This window comes from Somniosus microcephalus, chromosome 4 (assembly GCF_052327205.1).
Source record: "Somniosus microcephalus isolate GS21.2 chromosome 4, FLI_Smic_1.0, whole genome shotgun sequence".
Lineage (NCBI taxonomy): Eukaryota > Metazoa > Chordata > Chondrichthyes > Squaliformes > Somniosidae > Somniosus > Somniosus microcephalus.
The window spans coordinates 6,945,303-6,964,498 of record NC_140990.1 but is presented as its reverse complement, the minus strand read 5'-3'; the positions used below and the strand labels follow the sequence as shown (position 1 = coordinate 6,964,498).

Sequence of the window (19,196 nt, the reverse complement as noted above, 5' to 3'; positions counted from 1 at the left end):
TCTCTCACGGGTCTACGATTTAACAGTGAAGGGATGGCCAGCACATGGCGAACCACTGTTGCCAGCATTCTCGCAAAGAAGAGAACAGCTGTCAGTGTGCCGAGGAACCTTGATGTGTGGATCCAGAGTGGTGATTCCACCCAAACTCCAGGATAAGGTGCTAAAGGAGCTTCACGAGGGGCATCTGGGTGGAGTGAAAATGATGAACCTAGCTAGGGCGTTTGTATGGTGGCCAGGTATCGATGGAGACATCGAAGACATGACCATGAGCTGCCTAGGATGCCAGAAGGTCCAAAATGCTCCGCCACAGGCCCCTCTACATCCATGGGAGTGGCCCTCATCTCCCTGGCAAAGGGTGCACATCGACTTTGCTGGTCCATTTATGGACTCAATGTTCTTAATCGCAGTTGATGCACACTCCAAGTGGCCGGAGGTAATAAAGATGTCCTCCACCACCACGGAAAAAACCATCACAGTATTAAGGACCATATTTGCCAGGAGTGGGCTGCCGGAACAGATATGTTCTGATAATGGACCGCAATTTGTGTCCAAAGAATTCAGAAAGTTCTTAAAGAACAATGGGGTAAAGCACTACACGTCCGCCCCATACCATCCCGCCACCAATGGATTGGCTGAAAGGTTTGTCCAGACCTTCAAGAAGGCCATAAAGGCCATGGGTAATGAAGACATAAAACTTCAGCACAAGGTGGATAACTTCTTATTTGCATATAGGAATGCAACACACATGGTTACCAACCAAACTCCCGCCATGATGTTCTACAATAGAAACCTAAGATGCCGGCTGGATTTGGTCAAGCCCAACATCCAAAGGGACGTGGAGAACCGGCAGTTTCAGGGCATGAATGAAAGGCCAACTAGGGCCTTCCAGATAGGTCAACCGGTTTTGGCCCAGGACTACTGTACCGAGAAATGGCAGCCTGGAACTATCTGCACACGACTAGGACCACTGATGTATACCGTGGACATCGGAGAAAGCATAATAAGGCGCCATGCTGACCAAATCATCAAGTCATCCGAAAAGGGACAACCTATACCACCACTCTATACATCTAACGATGAAGTAGAGATACCCATATCTACCTCCGATCCGGTGATACTGGAACCCGATGAACCCGACACTGGCATTCAAGCCGAATCAGCCTTGCCAGAAGAACCTACTACACCACCAGAAACTGCTACACCCCCGAGGCGTTATCCGGACCGAGTCAGGAAGCCTCCTGAGAGACTAACTTATAATTAATTAATACAGCAATGTATATTATTTTGCATATAACATGTAATTAATAATTACTTAAAAATATGATGTACTAGTTAACTAAAAGGGGAGGAATTGTGTTGTATGTGCCTTTAAGAGCAATTGTGGTGTATGTGCCTTTAAGAGCCCCAGGTGTGAGTAATGCCGGTAATTGCCACTTGGGCTATATAAACCTGTGTATTTCGTATATCCTTTAGAAACCCTCCCCCAGACTTGCTTAGTAAATACCTATGAACCAACTCCTGTCTTCAGTGTCTTTATCTACACATGGACACTACACAGATGATCTGGACAAGGGAACTAGATGTAAGAAGGCAAATGGTGTGTTGGCCTTCGTAGCGAGAGGGTTTGAGTACAGGAACAAGGATGTCTTGCTGCAGTTGTACAGGGCCTTGGTGAGACCACATCTTGAGTATTGTGTGCAGTTTTGGTCGCCTTATCTGAGGAAGGATGTTCTTGCCATGGAAAGAGTGCAGCGAAGATTCACCAGGCTGATACCTGGGATGGCAGAAATTACGTATGAGGAGAGATTGCGTCGATTGGGCTTGTACTCGCTGGAGTTCAGTAGAATGAGAGGGGATCTCATTGAAGCTTATAAAATTCGAACAGGACTAGACAGACTAGATGCAGGAAGGATGTTCCCGATGGTCGGGGAGTCCAGAACCAGGGATCACAGTCTAAGGATAAGGGGTAAGCCATTTAGGACAGAGATGAGGAGGAATTTCTTCACCCAGAGAGTGGGGAACCTGTGGAATTCTCTACCACAGAAGGCAGTAGAGGCCAATTCATTGAATATATTCAAGAAGGAGTTGGATATATTTCTTAAGGTTAAAGGGATCAAGGGATATGGGGAGCAGGCAGGAACAGGGTACTGAATTTGGATGAACAGCCATGGTCTCATTGAATGGCGTAGCAGTCTCGAGGGGCCGAATGGCCTACTCCTGCTCCTATCTTCTATGTTTCTATGAACCCCAGGACCAGGCCCCTATGGGGAATAGGTATGCAGATCTAGCCGCGAAACTAGCTGCGGAAGAAATGCAACCAGAGGACGCGTTCAAAAACAAAATAAATATGGTCATGATTGTCAGTGGGGTACAGGAAGTGAATATAATGGAGCTACAAGAAAATACTAGTAAAGAGCAAAAGGAGACAAGCTGGCGCACAATTACAAGATGGAATTTGGAAATGGGGCCCACGTAACCAGGTGGTGGCACCGGAATGTTGTAGACAACTGATGGTGCTATACCATGGTGTAACACATACTGGCAGAAGTAGCACTTTGCAGTTTCTCTCCATTTAGATAATAACTTGCTCTTTGATTTTTTCTGCCAAAGTGCATAACCTCACACTTTCCAACATTATATTGCATCTGCCAAATCTCTGCCCACTCACTTAGCCTGTCTATGTCCTTTTGCAGGTTTTTTATGTCCTCCTCACTCACTGCTTTCCCTCCCATCTTTGTATCGTCGGCAAACTTGGATATGTTGCACTCGGTCCCATCCTCCAAATCGTTAACATAGATTGTAAAGAGTTGGGGTCCCAGCACTGACCCCTGCGGAACACCACTAGTTACTGGTTGCCAGCCCGAGAATGAACCATTTATCCCAACTCTTTGTTTTTTGTTAGATAGCCAATCTTCCACCCATGCCAGTGTATTACCCCCAATCCCGTGATTTCTTATCTTGATCAGTAATCTTTTGTGTGGAACCTTGTCAAATGCCTTTTGGAAGTCCAAATACACTACATCCACTGGTTCCCCTTTATCCACCCTGCATGCTACACCTTCAAAGAATTTGAGCAAATTTGTCAAACATGACTTCCCCTTCATAAAACCATGCTGACTCTGTCCGATTAAATTATGTTTATCCAAATGCTCTGTTACTGTTTCCTTAATAATGGACTCCAACATTTTGCCAACCACAGATGTTAGGCTAACTGGTCTATAGTTTCCATCTTTTGTCTACTTCCCTTCTTAAATAAGGGTGTTACATTAGCAGTTTTCCAATCTGCCGGGACCTTTCCTGAGTCCAGGGAGTTCTGGAAAATAATCACCAATGCATCCACAATCCCTACTGCCACTTCCCTCAAGACCCTAGGATGTAGGCCATCAGCTCCGGGGGATTTATCCACCTTAAGTCCCATTATTTTACTGAGTATCATCTCCTTAGTGATTTTAATCGTCTTTAGCTCCTCCCCCCCCCCCCCCCCCCCATTGCCCCCTGTACAGCACGGGTTAGATGCAGAGTAAAGCTTCCTCTACACTGTCCCATCAAACACTCCCAGGGCAGGTATAGCACGGGTTAGATACAGAGTAAAGCTCCCTCTACACTGTCCCATCAAACACTCCCAGGGCAGGTACAGCACGGGTTAGATACAGAGTGAAGCTCCCTCTACACTGTCCCATCAAACACTCCCAGGGCAGGTATAGCACGGGTTAGATACAGAGTAAAGCTCCCTCGACACTGTCCCATCAAACACTCCCAGGGCAGGAATAGCACGGGTTAGATACAGAGTAAAGCTCCCTCTACACTGTCCCATCAAACACTCCCAGGGCAGGTACAGCACGGGTTAGATACAGAGTAAAGCTCCCTCAACACTGTCCCATCAAACACTCCCAGGGCAGGTACAGCACGGGTTAGATACAGAGTAAAGCTCCCTCAACACTGTCCCATCAAACACTCCCAGGGCAGGTACAGCACGGGTTAGATACAGAGTAAAGCTCCCTCTACACTGTCCCATCAAACACTCCCAGGGCAGGGACAGCACGGGTTAGATACAGAGTAAAGCTCCCTCTACACTGTCCCATCAGACACTCCCAGGGCAGGTACAGCACGGGTTAGATACAGAGTGTCAGCCGTGGCTCAGGCGGCAGCACTCTCTCCTCTGAGTCAGAAGGTTGTGGGTTGAAGTCCCACTCCAGAGACTCGAGTCTAAAACTCTGTGCTGCCCCTCCAGTGTAGTGCGGAGGGAGTAAAGCCCAGTGCAGAGTAAAGTTCCCCCTGCACTGCTCCACTAACAGGCCTGAGCCCCAAACTCAGAAGAGCGCCCTCTGCTGCATTCCACTTGTCTCAGCAGCGGGAGAAGCAGGCAGCGGAAGTCCCGCCCCTCGGGCACCCCGATTGGTTGGAGGACCCGCCGCCACCTCAGTCCTCCAAGCTCCGCCCGCTCTCTCCCTATTGGTCGGAGCTCCCGTCAGTCACCGCCGTGGAGTTGATGACGTGCCCCAGTCCGGCTCCCTGCAGAAGACAACGGGCTGCGGCCGCTGAATCTGCTCCGCTCGGTGCCGGGAGGGTGCTGGGACGGTGCGGTTTGTATTTTCTTTTTATTCATCTCCCCGCCCGCGCTTCTCTCCGCTATATAAAAAAAACGCTGATAAAACTCACTTTCCGCCGGTGATCCGGACTCTCGCGGTTGCCCGGGCCTTCCCCAGAATGCGAGGTCCTGTGCAGGCGCGGTAGCGGCTCAACTTCGGGAGCGAGGCCCGGCGGCGCATGCGGAGTAGGGGGAGGGGGCGGGGCCTATTCAGAGGGGGCGGATGATTGACAGGGGCCCAGGGGGTGTGCTGAGCATGCGCGGTGCGGGCCGGGCGCACGCGGAGCAGGAGAGGGCGGGGCTATGGAGCGCATGCGCGGGGCCAGCAGCAACTTTAGAGTCACAAAGGGACCGAGTGTCTTCAAATCTCTCCCCTCCTCTTCTAATTTCCTGTAAAACCAGTTTATAAAAGTCATCACTGAAAGTACATAGAAGATCGGACCCGGGCCCAAGGCCTGATTGACGGGAGGTTCCGACCAATAGGGAGCGAGCGGGGCGGGGCTGGAGGAGCGAGCCGGCGGCGGGTCCTCCAACCAATCGGGGAGCCCGAGGGGCGGGACTTGCGCCGGCTGACTGGGACAGAGGAGGCTGACGGGAGATTTAATTTAAATGAATTTAATTTCCCGCCTGCTCCAACCGCCCACCCTGCAACGTCACGACGTCGCCAGCGTGCACAGACTGACACTGAGCTCTCCACCAATGTGCGAGGGGAGGCGGAGCCTGGAGGACCGACCGAGTGTCTTTGGTCCTCCAACCAATCGCGGCGAAGGAGGAGGCGGGACCTGGGATCGGCCCGCCGCCATTTTGTAAATTTCTCTCCACGGATGTTGCCTGACCTGCTGAGTTTTTCCAGCATTCTCTGTTGTTATTTTGGTGTGGTTAGAATCTGTGATCCTGGGAAAGTTTATTTTTTATGTTCCTTTTACAGCTCAAACTAATTTTATTTTACAGAAGATACTTGTTTTAAACATAGGAGATAGGAGCAGGAGTCGGCCATTTGGCCCCTCGAGCCTGCTCCGCCATTCAATGCGATCATGGCCGATCGTAAAAAAAGCAGTTTGTTTTTAAATTGATGAAACAGAAACAAGAAACGCTGTGGAGCAAATGTGAGTAAAAATATTTTTTCTCCCTGAATTAATTTTTTTAATATTAATTTTCTGCGTTTTTAATTATTAAATTCAAGCACTTTATTAAGAGAAATATGGGAGTGGTGGGGGTTCTCTTAAAGGGACAGGCGCTCTCTCTACGAGATTTTCATTAAAGGGACCGCGTCCCCGTGGATGACCGATTTTAAAGGGACAGCATCTCCCTTTTTATAATAATGTATATTTAAGAGACTGACATTTAAATGAGAGCAAATCCCCTGCTCCCGTGAGTGCTTGGCGAGAAATCAGGTGCTGTTTGCACTCGCCCCCTCCCAATTCTCTGCCAAGGGAATCGTCGCTAAGCAAAAGGAAAAATATCTGTCATATTGGGCAGAAACAACAAAAACCCAAAACAAACTCAATTGCTACTTGGCCCTAAACAGACAATACAACATGGCTGATTACCTGACCATGGTAAAGGATAGCAAACTGAGGAAAAACCTTGACAATGTACAGACTTAGTGAACATAGCCTGGCGATCGAAAAAGTTAGACACAGGCAGACCCGGCTACCAAGAGAGGACAGGATATGCTCTCACTGCAGTCAGGGAGTGGTGGAGACAGAGATGCACTTCCTCACAGCTTGTAGAAAATATCAGGGCATAAGGGAGAATTTCTACCCAAAATTCACAAAAATATGCCCGGAATTCAGAAATTTGAATGATGACCAAAAACTCCCATACCTACTAGGGGAAGAGAGAAATTGTGTAACCTTAGCGGCACACTATGTTACAGCTTGCCATAAACAGAGGGACAACCACTAAATATAAGAAAAGAGTATATACAAATTATATGAATGTATATTTATACACTCAGGGATATATCTGTTTATGCACTGTATGGATAGATCTGTATTTTTGTGTACAACCATGAATGTTTTTCGATGCTTTGGCAACATAAGATGTACCTTGTCATGCCAATAGAGCAATTTGAATTGAATTGACAGAAAGCAGAGAGTAGTGCTGAACGGTTGCTTTTCAGACTGGAGGGAGGTAAACAGTGATGTTCCCCAGGGGTCGGTATTAGGATCAATGTTCCCTCTTTATTTTGAGGTGCGTGGCCCCTTTAACGGGCTGCACGGCCCATTCAAATTTCCGCGCATGCGCGTTTATTCCATTTATAGGGCGGTGAGCCGGCTGCACGGGACCTCCAGACTGCTGCGTGGCCGCACAACTTAACGTGAACATTGATTCGGACCACTGCTTTTTTTGATATATATCAATGACCTGGACTTGGGGATCCAGGGCAAAATTTCAAAATTTGCAGACGACACGAAACTCAGAAATGTAGCAAACAATGAGGATAGTAACAGACTTCAGGAGGATGTAGCCAGACTGGTGAAATGGGCAGAAACGTGGCAGATTAAATTTAATGTAGAGAAGTGTGAAGTGATTCATTTTGGTAGGAAGAATGAGGAGAGGCAATATAAACTAAATGGTCCAGTTTTAAAGAGGGTGCAGGAACAGAGGCCTCGGGGTGTATGTACACAAATCTTAGAAGGTGGCAGAACAAGTTGAGAAGCCTGTTTAAAAAAAGCATACAGGATCCTTGACTTTAATAATAGAGGAATAGAGTACAAAAGCAAGCAGGTTATGCTAAGCACTGGCTAGGCTTCCGCTGGGCACCACACTTCAGGAAGGATGTCAAGGCCTAAGAGAGGGTGCAGAAGAAATTTACAAGAATGGGACCAGGGATGAGGGACTTGAGTTACGTGGAGAGACGGGAGAAGCTGGGCTTGTTCTCCTTAAGCAAAGAAGATTAAGAGGAGATTTGATAGAGTTGTTCAAAATCAGGATGGATTTTTACAGAGTAAATAAGGAGAAACCGTTTCCAATGGCTGAAGGGACAGAAACCAGATTTAAGGCGATTGGCAAAAGAACCAGAGGTGACATGAGGAAACAGATTTTTACACCAAGTTGTTGTGATCTGGAATGCGCTGCCTGAAAGGGCGGTGGAAGCAGATTCAATATTATAATTCAAAAGAGATTGAGATAAATACTTGAAGGGAAAACATTTACAGGGCTTTGGGGAAAGAGCAGGGGGAGTGGGATTAATTGGATCGCTCTTTCAAAGAACTGGCACAGGCACGATGGGCCGAATGGCCTCCTTCTGTGCTGTATCATTCTATGATGCTATTCTACACAGACACACACATACAGTCAGACAGACACACAGACACAGATACTCACTAAAATACAGTCAGACACACACTCACATTTTTTCTGCATGAACTTTTATTATTAATTTCAAAGACTTTACAAAAAAGGTGGGAGTGGTGGGCGGAGGGCTCTTAAAGGGACAGGGACTCTCCTTTTCAATGTGATTTTCATTAAAGGGACCGAGTCCCTCCTTGCCTGTGGAGGACCGATTTTAAAAGGACAGCGTCTTGAAATCAGGTGCTGTCTGCGTGTGAACCACCTCCTCCCAATTTCCTGCCAAGCGATCCCTGCGGGCACCACTCCACTCTAGGAGTGGCTCATAGAATCAGACAGCACAGAAGGAGGCCATTCAGCCCATCGTGCCTGTGCCGGCTCTTTGAAAGAGCTCTCCATTTAGTCCCACTCCCCTGCTCTGTCCCCATAGCCCTGAAAATGTTTCCCCTTCAAGTATTTATCCAATTCCCCAGTGAACGTTATTATTGACTCTGCTTCCACCGCCCTTTCAGGCAGCGCATTCCAGATCACAACAACTCGCTGCGTCAATAAAATTCTCCTCACCTCGCCTCTGGTTCTTTTGTCAATGACCTTATATCTGTGTCCTCTGGTTACCGACCCTCCTGCCACTGGAAACAGTTTCTCCTTATAAGCTCCAGCTATACAAAGCCCTGGTTAGACCCCAGAGAGTCATAACTGCAGAGAAGGAGGCCATTCGGCCCATCGAGTCTGTGCCGGCTCTCTGTAGAGCAATCCAGTCAGTCCCATTCCCCCGCTCTATCCCCGTAGCCCTGCAAGTTTATTTCCCTCAAGTGCCTATCCAGTCTCCCCTTGAAAACATTGAGTGTCTCCGCTTCCACCACTTCCATCGGCAGCGAGTTCCAGGTCATCACCACTCGCTGCGTAAAAAAGTTTTTCCTCACATCCCCCCTGTATCTCTTGCCCAAAACCTTAAATCTGTGTCCCCTAGTCCTTGTACCATCAACTAGTGGGAACAGCCTTTCCCCGTCTAGCCTATCCAAACCCATCATAATCTTGTACACCTCTATCAAATCACCCCTCAACCTCCTTTGCTCTAATGAAAACAAATCCAGCTTCTCCAACCTGTCCTTGTAGCTAAGATCCCCCATCCCCGGAACCATTCTGGTAAATCTCCTCTGCACCCTCTCAAGGGCTTTCACATCCTTCCGAAAGTGTGGTGACCAGAACTGGACGCAATACTCCAGTTGTGGCCTAACCAGCACTTTATAAAGGTTCAGCATAACTTCTCTACTTTTGTACTCAATACCTCTATTTATGAAGCCCAAGATCCCATATGCTTTGTTAACCACTCTCTCAATTTGTCCCGCCACCTTCAGCGACCTACGCACATTAACTCCCAGGAACTCCCTGGAGCACTGTGTACAGTTCTGGGCACCGCACCTCAGAAAGGATATACTGACCTTGGAAGGAGTGCAGCACAGATTGACCAGAATGTTACCCGGGCTCCAAGGGTTAGATTATGAGGGAGAGATTACATAAACTAGGCTTGTGTTCCCTGGAATCTAGAAGGTTAAGGAGTGATTGAGGATTTTAGGATTTTGAAAGGAATTGGTAGAGTAGATAGAGAGAAACTTTTTCCGCCGGTGGGGCAGTCAAGGACAAGGGGACATCACCTTAAAATCAGAGCCAGGCCATTCAGGAGAGAAGTTGGGAAACACTTCTTCACACAAAGGGTGGTAGAAGTGTGGAACCCTCTCCCACAGAAAGCAGTCGATGCCAGCTCAATTAATCATTTTAAATCCCAGAGCGATAAACTTTTGCTAGACAAGGGAGCAAAGGGATATGGAGCCAAGGCAGGTGGGTGGTGTTAAGACACAGATCGGCCATGATCTCATTGAATGGCGGAACAGGCTGGAGGGGCTGAATGGCCTCCTCCTGTTCCCATGCTCCTATTTACTCTATCAAAACCCTTCATGTTTTGAGCACCTCTATTAAATCTCCGCTGCACCTTCTCTGCTCCAAGGAGAACAATCCCAGCTTCTCCAGTCTCTCCACATAACTGAAATCCTCTGTGTATTTGTCATGGGGCAGCAGGCTATAGCAAACGGCTTTCTTAAGAACATAAGAAATAGGAGCAGGAGCAGGCCATTCGGCCCTTTGAGCCTGCTCCGCCATTCAATAAGATCATGGCTGATCTTCTACCTCATCCCCACCTTCCCGCCTGATCCCCATATCCCTCGATTCCCCATGAGTCCAAAAATCTATCGATCTCAGCCTTGATTATACTCAATGACTGAGCCTCCACAGCCCTCTGGGGCAGAGAATTCCAAAGATTCACCACCCTCTGAGTGAAGAAATTTCTCCTCATCTCAATCCTAAATGGCCGACCCCTTATTCTGAGACTGTGACCCCTGGTTCTAGACTCCCCAGCCAGGGGAAACAGTCTCCCAGCATCTACCCTGTCAAACCCTGTAAGAATTGTAGATGTTTCAATGACATCACCTCTCATTCTTCAAAATTCCTGGGAATATAGGCCCAGTCTCCTCAATCTCCCCTCATAGGACAATCCCCCCATCCCAGGAATCAGTCTGGTGAACCTTTGTTGCACTCCCTCTAAGGCAAGTATATCCTTCCTTAGGTAAGGAGACCAAGACTGTACACAATACTCCAGGTGTGGTCTCACCAAGGCCCTATATAATTGCGGTAAGACTTTACTCTTATACTCCAATCCTCTTGTAATAAAGACTAACAGACCATTTGCTTTCCTAATTGCTTGCTGCACCTGCGTGTTAAGATGAGAAATGATAAAGGCAAGAAGTCACTTGTGGGAGTGGTGTACAGGCCTCCTGACAGTAACCACACGGTAGGATGGAGTATAAAGGAAGAAATAATGGGAGCTTGTCAGAAAGGTATGGCTATAATCATGGGGGATTTTAATCTACATATAGACTGGAAAAATCAGATGGGCAAAGGTAGCCTAGATGAGGAGTTCATAGAATCTTTTTGGGATAGTTTCTTAGAACAGCACGTTCTGGAGCCAACCAGAGAGCAGGCTATACTGGACCTGGTATTGTGCAGTGAGATAGGATTAATTAATGACCTCATAGTGAAGGCGCCCCTAGGTAGCAGCGATCATAATATGATTGAATTTTACATTCAGTTTGAGGGAGAGACGAGTGGGTCCAAGACTAGTATTTTAAACTTAAATAAGGGCAATTATGAGGGCATGAAAGCAGAGCTAGCTAAAGTGAACAGGCAAATTAGGTTAAGGGATAGGTCAATAGAGTTGCAGTGGCAGACATTTAAGGGGATATTTCAGAATACACAGAATAGATACATTCCAACGAGAAAGAAAAATTCCAAGGGGAGGACCCACCATCCATGGTTAACTAAAAAAGTTAAAGATCGTATCAGACTTAAAGAAAAAGCATATCATTGCGCAAAGATGGCTGGCAGGTCAGAAGATTGGACAGAATATAAAAAACAGCAAAGAATGACTAAAAGATTAATGAGAGAAAAATTAGAGTACCAGAGAAAGCTAGTTAGAAATATGAAAACTGATAGTAAGAGTTTCTATAGATATTTAAAAAGAAAAGAGTTAACAAAGTGAGCGTTGGTCCTATAGAAAGTGAGTCTGGGAAATTAATAATGGAAAATAAGGAGATGGCAGTTGAATTGAACAGGTATTTTGCATCGGTCTTCACTATAGAGGATTCAAGTAACATCCCAGAAATAGCTGTAAATCAGGAAATGGAAGGGAGGGAGGAACTCAAGAAAATTACAATCACCAGGGAAGTGGCCCTAGAAATAGTAGATGCATTGCTGGTCATCTTCCAACATTCGATAGACTCTGGAACAGTACCCATGGATTGGAGGGTAGCTAATTTTACCCCACTATTCAAAAAAGGTGGTAGAGAGAAAACGGGGAATTACAGACCAGTAAGCCTGACATCGGTAGTGGGGAAAATGCCAGAATCCATTATAAAAGATGTAACAGCAGAGCACTTGGAAAACAGTGACAGGATTGGACAAAGTCGACATGGATTTACAAAAGGTAAATCGTGCTTGACTAATCTACTGGAATTTTTTGAGGATGTAACTGGTAAAATAGATATGGGAGAACCAGTGGATGTGGTGTATTTGGACTTTCAGAAGGCTTTCGATAAGGTCCCACATAAGAGATTAGCGTGTAAAGTTAAGGCTCATGGGATTGGGGGCAAGGTATTGAATTGGATAGAGAACTGGTTGGCAGACAGAAAGCAAAGAGTTCGAATAAACGGGTCTTTTTCCGAGTGGCAGGCAGTGACTAGTTGGGTACCACAGGGATCGGTCCTTGGACCCCAGCTATTCACAATATATATTAATGATCTAGACGAGGGAACTAGATGTAATATCTCCAAGTTTGCAGACGACACAAAGCTGGGTGGGCGTGTGTGCTGTGAGGAGGATGCCGATAAACTCCAGTACGATTTTGACAGGTTGGGTGATCGGGCAGAAGCATGGCAGATGCAGTATAATGTGGATAAATGCGAGGTTATCCACTTTGGTGTCAAAAACAGGAAGGCAGATTATTATCTGAATGACAATAGATTGGGAGAAGGGAAAGTGCAACGAGACCTGGGTGTCCTTGTGCACCAGTCGCTGAAGGTAAGCATACAGGTGCAGCAGGCAGTTAAGAAGGCAAATGGTATGTTGGCCTTCGTAGCGAGAGGGTTCGAGTACAGGAACAAGGATCTCTTGCTGCAGTTGTACAGGGCCTTGGTGAGACCACATCTTGAGTATTGTGTGCAGTTTTGGTCGCCTTATCTGAGGAGGGATGTTCTTGCCATGGAAGGAGTGCAGCAAAGATTCACCAGACTGATACCTGGGATGGCAGGAATGACGTAAGAGGAGAGATTGGGTCGATTGGGCTTATACTCGCTGGAGTTTAGAAGAATGAGAGGGGAGCTCATTGAAACTTATAAAATTCTAACAGGACTAGACAGACTAGATGCGGGAAGGATGTTCCCGATGGTCGGGGAGTCCAGAACCAGGGGTCACAGTCTAAGGATAAGGGGTAAGCCTTTTAGGACTGAGATGAGGAGGAATTTCTTCACCCAGAGAGTGGTGAACCTGTGGAATTCTCTACCACAGAAGGCAGTAGAGGCCAATTCATTAAATATATTCAAGAAGGAGTTGGATATATTTCTTAAGGCTAAAGGGATCAAGGGATATGGAGAGAAGGCGGGAACAGGGTACTGAATTTGGATGATCAGCCATGATCTCATTGAATGGTGGAGCAGGCTCAAGGGACCGAATGGCCTACTCCTGCTCTGTTTCCCTCACTGATTGTGGCTCTTCACCAACACCGACTTTACAAAGAGAGCCCCGTGCGGCAGCCTGGAGCTCGGGCCCAGCACGCAGGCGCGGGGGAGGATGATTGACAGGGGCCCGGGGTGTGTGCTGAGCATGCGCGGTGCGGGCCGGGCACCTGTGGAGCAGGAGAGGGCGGGGCCATGGGGCGCATGCGCGGGGTCAGCCACAACTCAGTGCGGCGGCTGGAGCGCCTTCTGGAGCGCGGGGGCTTGTCGGGATTGCGGCCGCCATTACTGTTGATCTTTTCAACCAACCTGTGCAGCAGCTGGGGCCTGAAAATCAGCTTCACTGCCCCTGGGCTGGGAAAGGGGGACATGAGACAACATTCTCCCTCTTACCCCCTTTCTAAACTCCTTTTACAGAGTTTTAGAAGTGGAGCATTTACAGACAGGAAGCTCAAACCAAACATCACCACAAGATCTGACAGAATTGCTCAATTCATCAGGACCTGAATATCATCGGCCTTTGGACATGGAAGGAGAGAGCAGCGATCACAGCGCGGACAAACCGCACACGTGTTCCCTGTGTGGACTCGCCTTCAGCCGCTTGCCTGCCTTGGCGAGACACGTGCTCCGTCACACCGGGGAGAAACCGGGTAAAGGTGGGGATGGTGGGAAGGGATTCAGTTCCCCGTCTACGTCAGAAGTTCATTGGCGCAGTCACCCCGGAGACAGTCCGTTCACCTGCTCCGTGTGTGGGAAGGGATTTATTTATTCATCCCACCTGCTGAGACACAAGCTTGTTCACTCTGATGAGAAACCATTTAAATGTTCTGACTGCGGGAAGAGCTTCAAATACTCCGGGCATGTGAAGGAACACCAGCATGTTCACACCGATGAGAAACCATTTAAATGTTCCGACTGCGGGAAGAGCTTCAAATACTCCAGGGATCTGAAGGAACACCAACTTGCTCACACTGATGAGAGACCATTTACATGTTCCGACTGTGGGAAGGGCTTCAAATGCTCCAGGTATCTGAAGCAACACCAGCTTGTTCACACCGATGAGAGACCATTTACATGTTCTGACTGTGGGAAGAGTTTTAAATGCTCCGGGACTCTGACCAGACACCAGCGAGTTCACACCGGGGAGAGGCCATTTCCCTGCCCCTGCTCAGTGTGTGGGAAGGGATTCACTTACACATCCCACCTGCTGAGACACCAGCTTGTTCACACTGATGAGAGCGTGTTTAAATGTTCTGTGCCAAAAGAGTGCTAAAAGCTCCAGGGTCCTGAAGCGACACCAGCTTGTTCACACGGATGAGAGAGCATTTACATGTTCTGACTGTGGGGAGAGCTTTAAAAGCACCAATGACCTGCTGAGACACCAGCGAGTTCACACTGTTCTGTAATGCAGGGCCCTGTAGACAGCTGGGGAGACATGAACGTGGAATGGATGAATGTTTTATAAATTCTTGTACTGCTGTTTAATCTTTCAATCTGTTGTGCTGATGATTCCCTTGATTTGACTGTTAATGGTATTTTTGTTTTTCTCCTTATCACAGGCAATTACCTATTAAAAGTAAACCATCACAACCAATAAAACCTGTAACATAACCAAAAAAAGTTTAAAGGAAACTTAAATTAAATTAAAATTCTATTTTCGGTGGTGATGATACACGCCAGTCCCTCCGGTACCCACCGGTCACGGAAGGCCTCGAGCGCGCCGGTGGACTGTTCATGTTATTACATCGAATGTACAACACAGAAACAGGCCATTCGGCCCAACTGGTCCATGCCGGGGTTTATGCTCCACACTAGCCTCCTCCGACATGTCCTCCTATGTTTATCTGGCTTCTCCTTAAACACATCTGTCGTTCACCTCAACTACTCCCTGTGGTAGCGAGTTCCCCATTCTCATCACTCTCTGGGTAAAGAAGTTTTTCCTGAATTCCCTCCTGGATTTATTAATGACTTATATTTATGGCCCCATAACTATGATGAGATTCTGTTAAGCTGCCCAGTATGTTGTTGTACTTTGTCTTTTTCTGATGAATGAAACATTACTGAGCCCCTGTACCCGTGTTATGGGATGAAGTGCCAGACAAGTGAAGGCACAACGTCTGGGTGTGAATCTGATAATAACCTCACGGACCGTATAGGTGTGATAACCAGACGGGCTTGTGGTTATAGTCTGGTCACAGATGGACTAAATTCCCTGAATTAGCAGGAGTTCAGGAGGCGGTCAACAGACGGGTCCAAACAATCCCATTTCCTGAGCGGTAACCAAGCTCGTGTATAAGAACAAGCCACTTAAGCCATTGTCAGTTGGAACAGACTCGAGAAGATCGCGCGCGAATCCACTGTACTTCTATTCTCCAGATTGAGGGAATTATCACCTGATCTGTGTTATGCAGCGCTCTTAATAAAGCTTGGAGAGACAATTTGTGTTCTTGTGAGCTTGATTATCTGGTGTCCGAAACCCTGGGACTCCTGATCATTAGAGTCAACCTCAGTGATGCACTATCAATTGCTACAAAAGACTGGAGATTGAGAAAGTAATAAACAGGCTTTTATTACCAAAGAACAGAGCATGCCTCTTGTGGTTGCCTGGTATCCAAAAGGGCCGGAGGCTTCTGAGCAGCGACCTTTATACCCAGCCATGAGGGTGGAGCCAGGGGCGGAGTCAGCTGAGGCATGCACAGACAAGTACAACAATACTAACAACAGTGGTTTACCACACTCAGTGTGTGGAAAGGGATTCCCTGGTGTATCCCACCCGCTGACACACCAGAGTGTCCACAGTGTGACTGCGGTGGGTCGATTCCACTGTTTCCGATGCCTTTAATCACATCCAGGACTGAACCATGTTAATTCAGGCAACTGGGGCTTGTTAATGTTAAAACCCCAATAACTGGGCTGGATTTAAAGATTATTCCCTGTTCTCTCAGTACTAGTGAGCAGAGAGAAGCTGATGTTATAGAATCATAGAGCACATCGTGCTGGTGCTGGCTCTCTGAAAGAGCGATGCAATTAGTCCCACTGCCCTGCTCTTTCCCCACAGCCCTGCAAATTTCAGCTTTTAGTATATATCCAATTCCCTTTTGAAAGTTACTATTGAATCTGCTTCCACCTCCCATTCAGGCAGTGCATTCCAGATCATCACAATTCGCTGTGTAAAAAAAGTCTCCTCATTTCCTCTCTCGATTCTTTTGCCAATGATCTGAAATCTGTGTCCTCTCGTTACCGACCCTCCTGCCAGTGACAACAGCTTCTCCTTGTTTGCTCGATCAAAACCCCTGAAAATTTTGAGCACCTCGATCACAGCTCCACTTAACCGTCTCTGCTCCAAGTTATATTGCCGTTTTGTGAATTTTTGCTGTGATCGAGGTGCTGGATGTCCATGCCTGGGGAATGGGACATTCTATCCTCGTGAGCACCGAGTGTCAGCATCCAGCAATCTCTGGTCAGGGACTGGCTTTTTAAACTGCCTCACCTGAGCTTTTTGACTCCCTGATTTCATTATTAATCATTTCAGAGTTTTTGCAGACTGACCAAGGCTGAACAGATAAATGTGAGGTATTACATTTTGGTAGGAAGAATGGGGAGGTCACTTATCACTTGGAGGGTGCGAGTCTAGGTGGGGTAGAGGAACAAAGGGATCTCGGAGTACAAATACACAAATTACTAAAAGTTGCGACACAGGTTAGCAAGGCCATAAAAAAAGCAAACCAAGCACTAGGGTTTATTTCTCGAGGGATAGAATTGAAAAGTAGTGAAGTTATGCTAAACCTGTATCGAACCTTGGTTAGACCACACTTAGAGTACTGTGTACAGTTCTGGTCACCATATTATAAAAAGGATATAGAGGCACTGGAGAGGGTGCAGAGAAGATTTACAAGGATGATACCAGAAATGCGAGGGTATACATATCAGGAAAGGATGAACAGGCTGGGTCTCTTTTCTCTTGAAAAAAGAAGGCTGAGGGGTGACCTAATAGAGGTCTTTAAAATTATGAAAAATGTTGATAGAGTGGATACAGAGAGAATGTTTCCACTTGTGGGGAAGAGCATAACTAGAGGCCATCAATATAAGATAGTCACCAAGAAATCCAATAGGGAATTCAGAAGAAACTTCTTTACCCAGAGAGTGGTGAGAATGTGGAACTCGCTGCCACAGGGAGTGGTTGAAGCGAATAGTATCGATGCATTTAAGGGGAGGCTAGACAAGCATATGGGGGAGAAGGGAATCGAGGGTTATGCTGATAGATTTAGACGAGGAAAGACGGGAGGAGGCTCGAGTGGAGCATAAACACCGTCATGGACTGGTTGGGCCGAATGGCCTGTTTCTGTGCCGTATATCCGATGTAATCCTATGTCAAGTATCCCAGCTGGCTTAGCTCCAGGCACTTTAGCTCAGTGGGCAGCACTCTCACCTCTGAGTCAGAAGGTCGTGGGTTCAAGTCCCAGTCCAGAGACTTGAGCATAAAAATCTAGGCTGACACTCCAGTACTGAGAGAGTGCTGCGCTGTCAGAGGTGCCGTCTTTCGGATGAGATGTTAAACCGAGGCCCCCGTCTGCTCTTTCAGGTGGATGTAAAAGATCCCATGGCACTACATTGAAGAAGAGCAGGGGAGTTCTCCCCGGTGTCCTGGGGCCAATATTTATCCCTCAATTAAAATCATTGAAATAGATTATCTGATCATTATCACATTGTTGTTTGTGGGAGCTTGCTGTGCGCCAATTGGCTGCCGTGTTTCCTACATTACAACAGTGACTACACTTCAGAAGTACTTCATTGGCTGTAAATTGCTCTGGAACATCCTGAGGTTGTGAAAGGCGCTATATAAATGCAAGTCTTTCTTTCTCAGCAAGAGGGCGAGTGTCAGTGGTTGGAGGGAGGAGCTCAGTGTTGTCACTGGGTGGACACAGACAGATTGAAGCTAAAAGACAGAGAATGCTGAAGTTTGGAATGATAACACCCAAAGTCAGGAGATGAGCCCTTTGCCTAGATAAGGGAGGTGGTTGCTAAGAGACCCTCAGACCTAATAGCACTGCAAACTGCTCAGGCAGTAGACTTGTTGCAACATGTGAGGTCACGAGTGAGTTGGTGCCCAGACAACAGAGCCTTGGGCATTCCTGAGAGAGACAAACTGGTTTCTGTAACCGGGAGAACAGGTGGAGGCTCGTCTGAGGTTTTAACACAGAGTCAGCCTGGGGACGGGATGATCAATGACTAGTGGATAAGAACAGAGAGGCCTACGTGCAGCCCCAGGCAGTCAAATAGTATCAAGATAGAAATAACAACAGAAAATGCTGGAAACACTCAGCAGGTCCAGCAGCATCGAGGAGAGAGAAACAGAGTCAACGTTTCGGGTCGAGGACCCTTCATCAGGACTGGAAAAGGTTAGAGAAGAGAGATTTTTAAGCAGAGGCAGGGAGGAGGGGAGGAAAGAACAAAGGGAAGGTCTGTGATAGGATGGAAGAACAAAGGGAAGGTCTGTGATAGGATGGAAGAACAAAGGGAAGGTCTGTGATAGGATGGAAGGCAGGAGAGATTGACTGACAAAAGGGATGATGGTGCGAGGCAAAAGGAGAGGTAATGGGACAAGTTAAGAAACAAATGATGGCTCTAGATGTGGTGTGAATAATGATGGTAGCAACATTAACAGCTACCATGTGAGAAAACGAGAAAAAAATTTAAATATATAAAGTGTTGTAGCGGTTGAAGTTGATCGCCACTAAATAAGAGAGTTTGACTTCGACGAAGTATTAACAAGTTATTTATTTACAAGAACAGACTAATTACATCAGGTAAGATTGCAGGTAAGATGGCTGGCTGTAGGAGCACGGTGGTATAGGTCTTGTCCCAGCGGGGACTCCACGAAGACTGGCTGTAGGAGCACTGCGGAGAGCGTGATGACGTCATCACGCTCTGCTGTGTGTTCCCGTGCTTTGGACGTCACGTGATCGCATCGCCGCATTTGCCCGCGCTTGTGGCGTCGCGTGACCGCGTCGTTGCGTCAGCGCGTCTCC

General features: G+C 47.2%; 1 protein-coding gene across 4 annotated transcripts in view; it reads left to right on the top strand.

The window, feature by feature from the left end:
* Positions 1 to 4,487: 4,487 nt before the first annotated feature.
* LOC147118222 (uncharacterized) overlaps positions 4,488 to 19,196 on the top strand; it is a 47,347-nt gene continuing 32,638 nt past the window's right edge. Inside the window, exons 1-2 of one of the 4 annotated variants that reach the window (XM_085984313.1) lie at positions 4,488 to 4,567; positions 5,540 to 5,694. Coding sequence is in view for 1 of the 4 variants with exons in the window: in XM_085984315.1 (XP_085840441.1) it covers positions 13,694 to 14,440 (747 nt within the window). In the remaining 3 variants the exon portion in view is untranslated. Of the gene's footprint in view, positions 4,584 to 5,355; positions 5,695 to 13,584; positions 16,083 to 19,196 lie in introns of those variants that run through there. The other 3 variants (XM_085984312.1, XM_085984314.1, XM_085984315.1) reach the window with 3 other exon arrangements.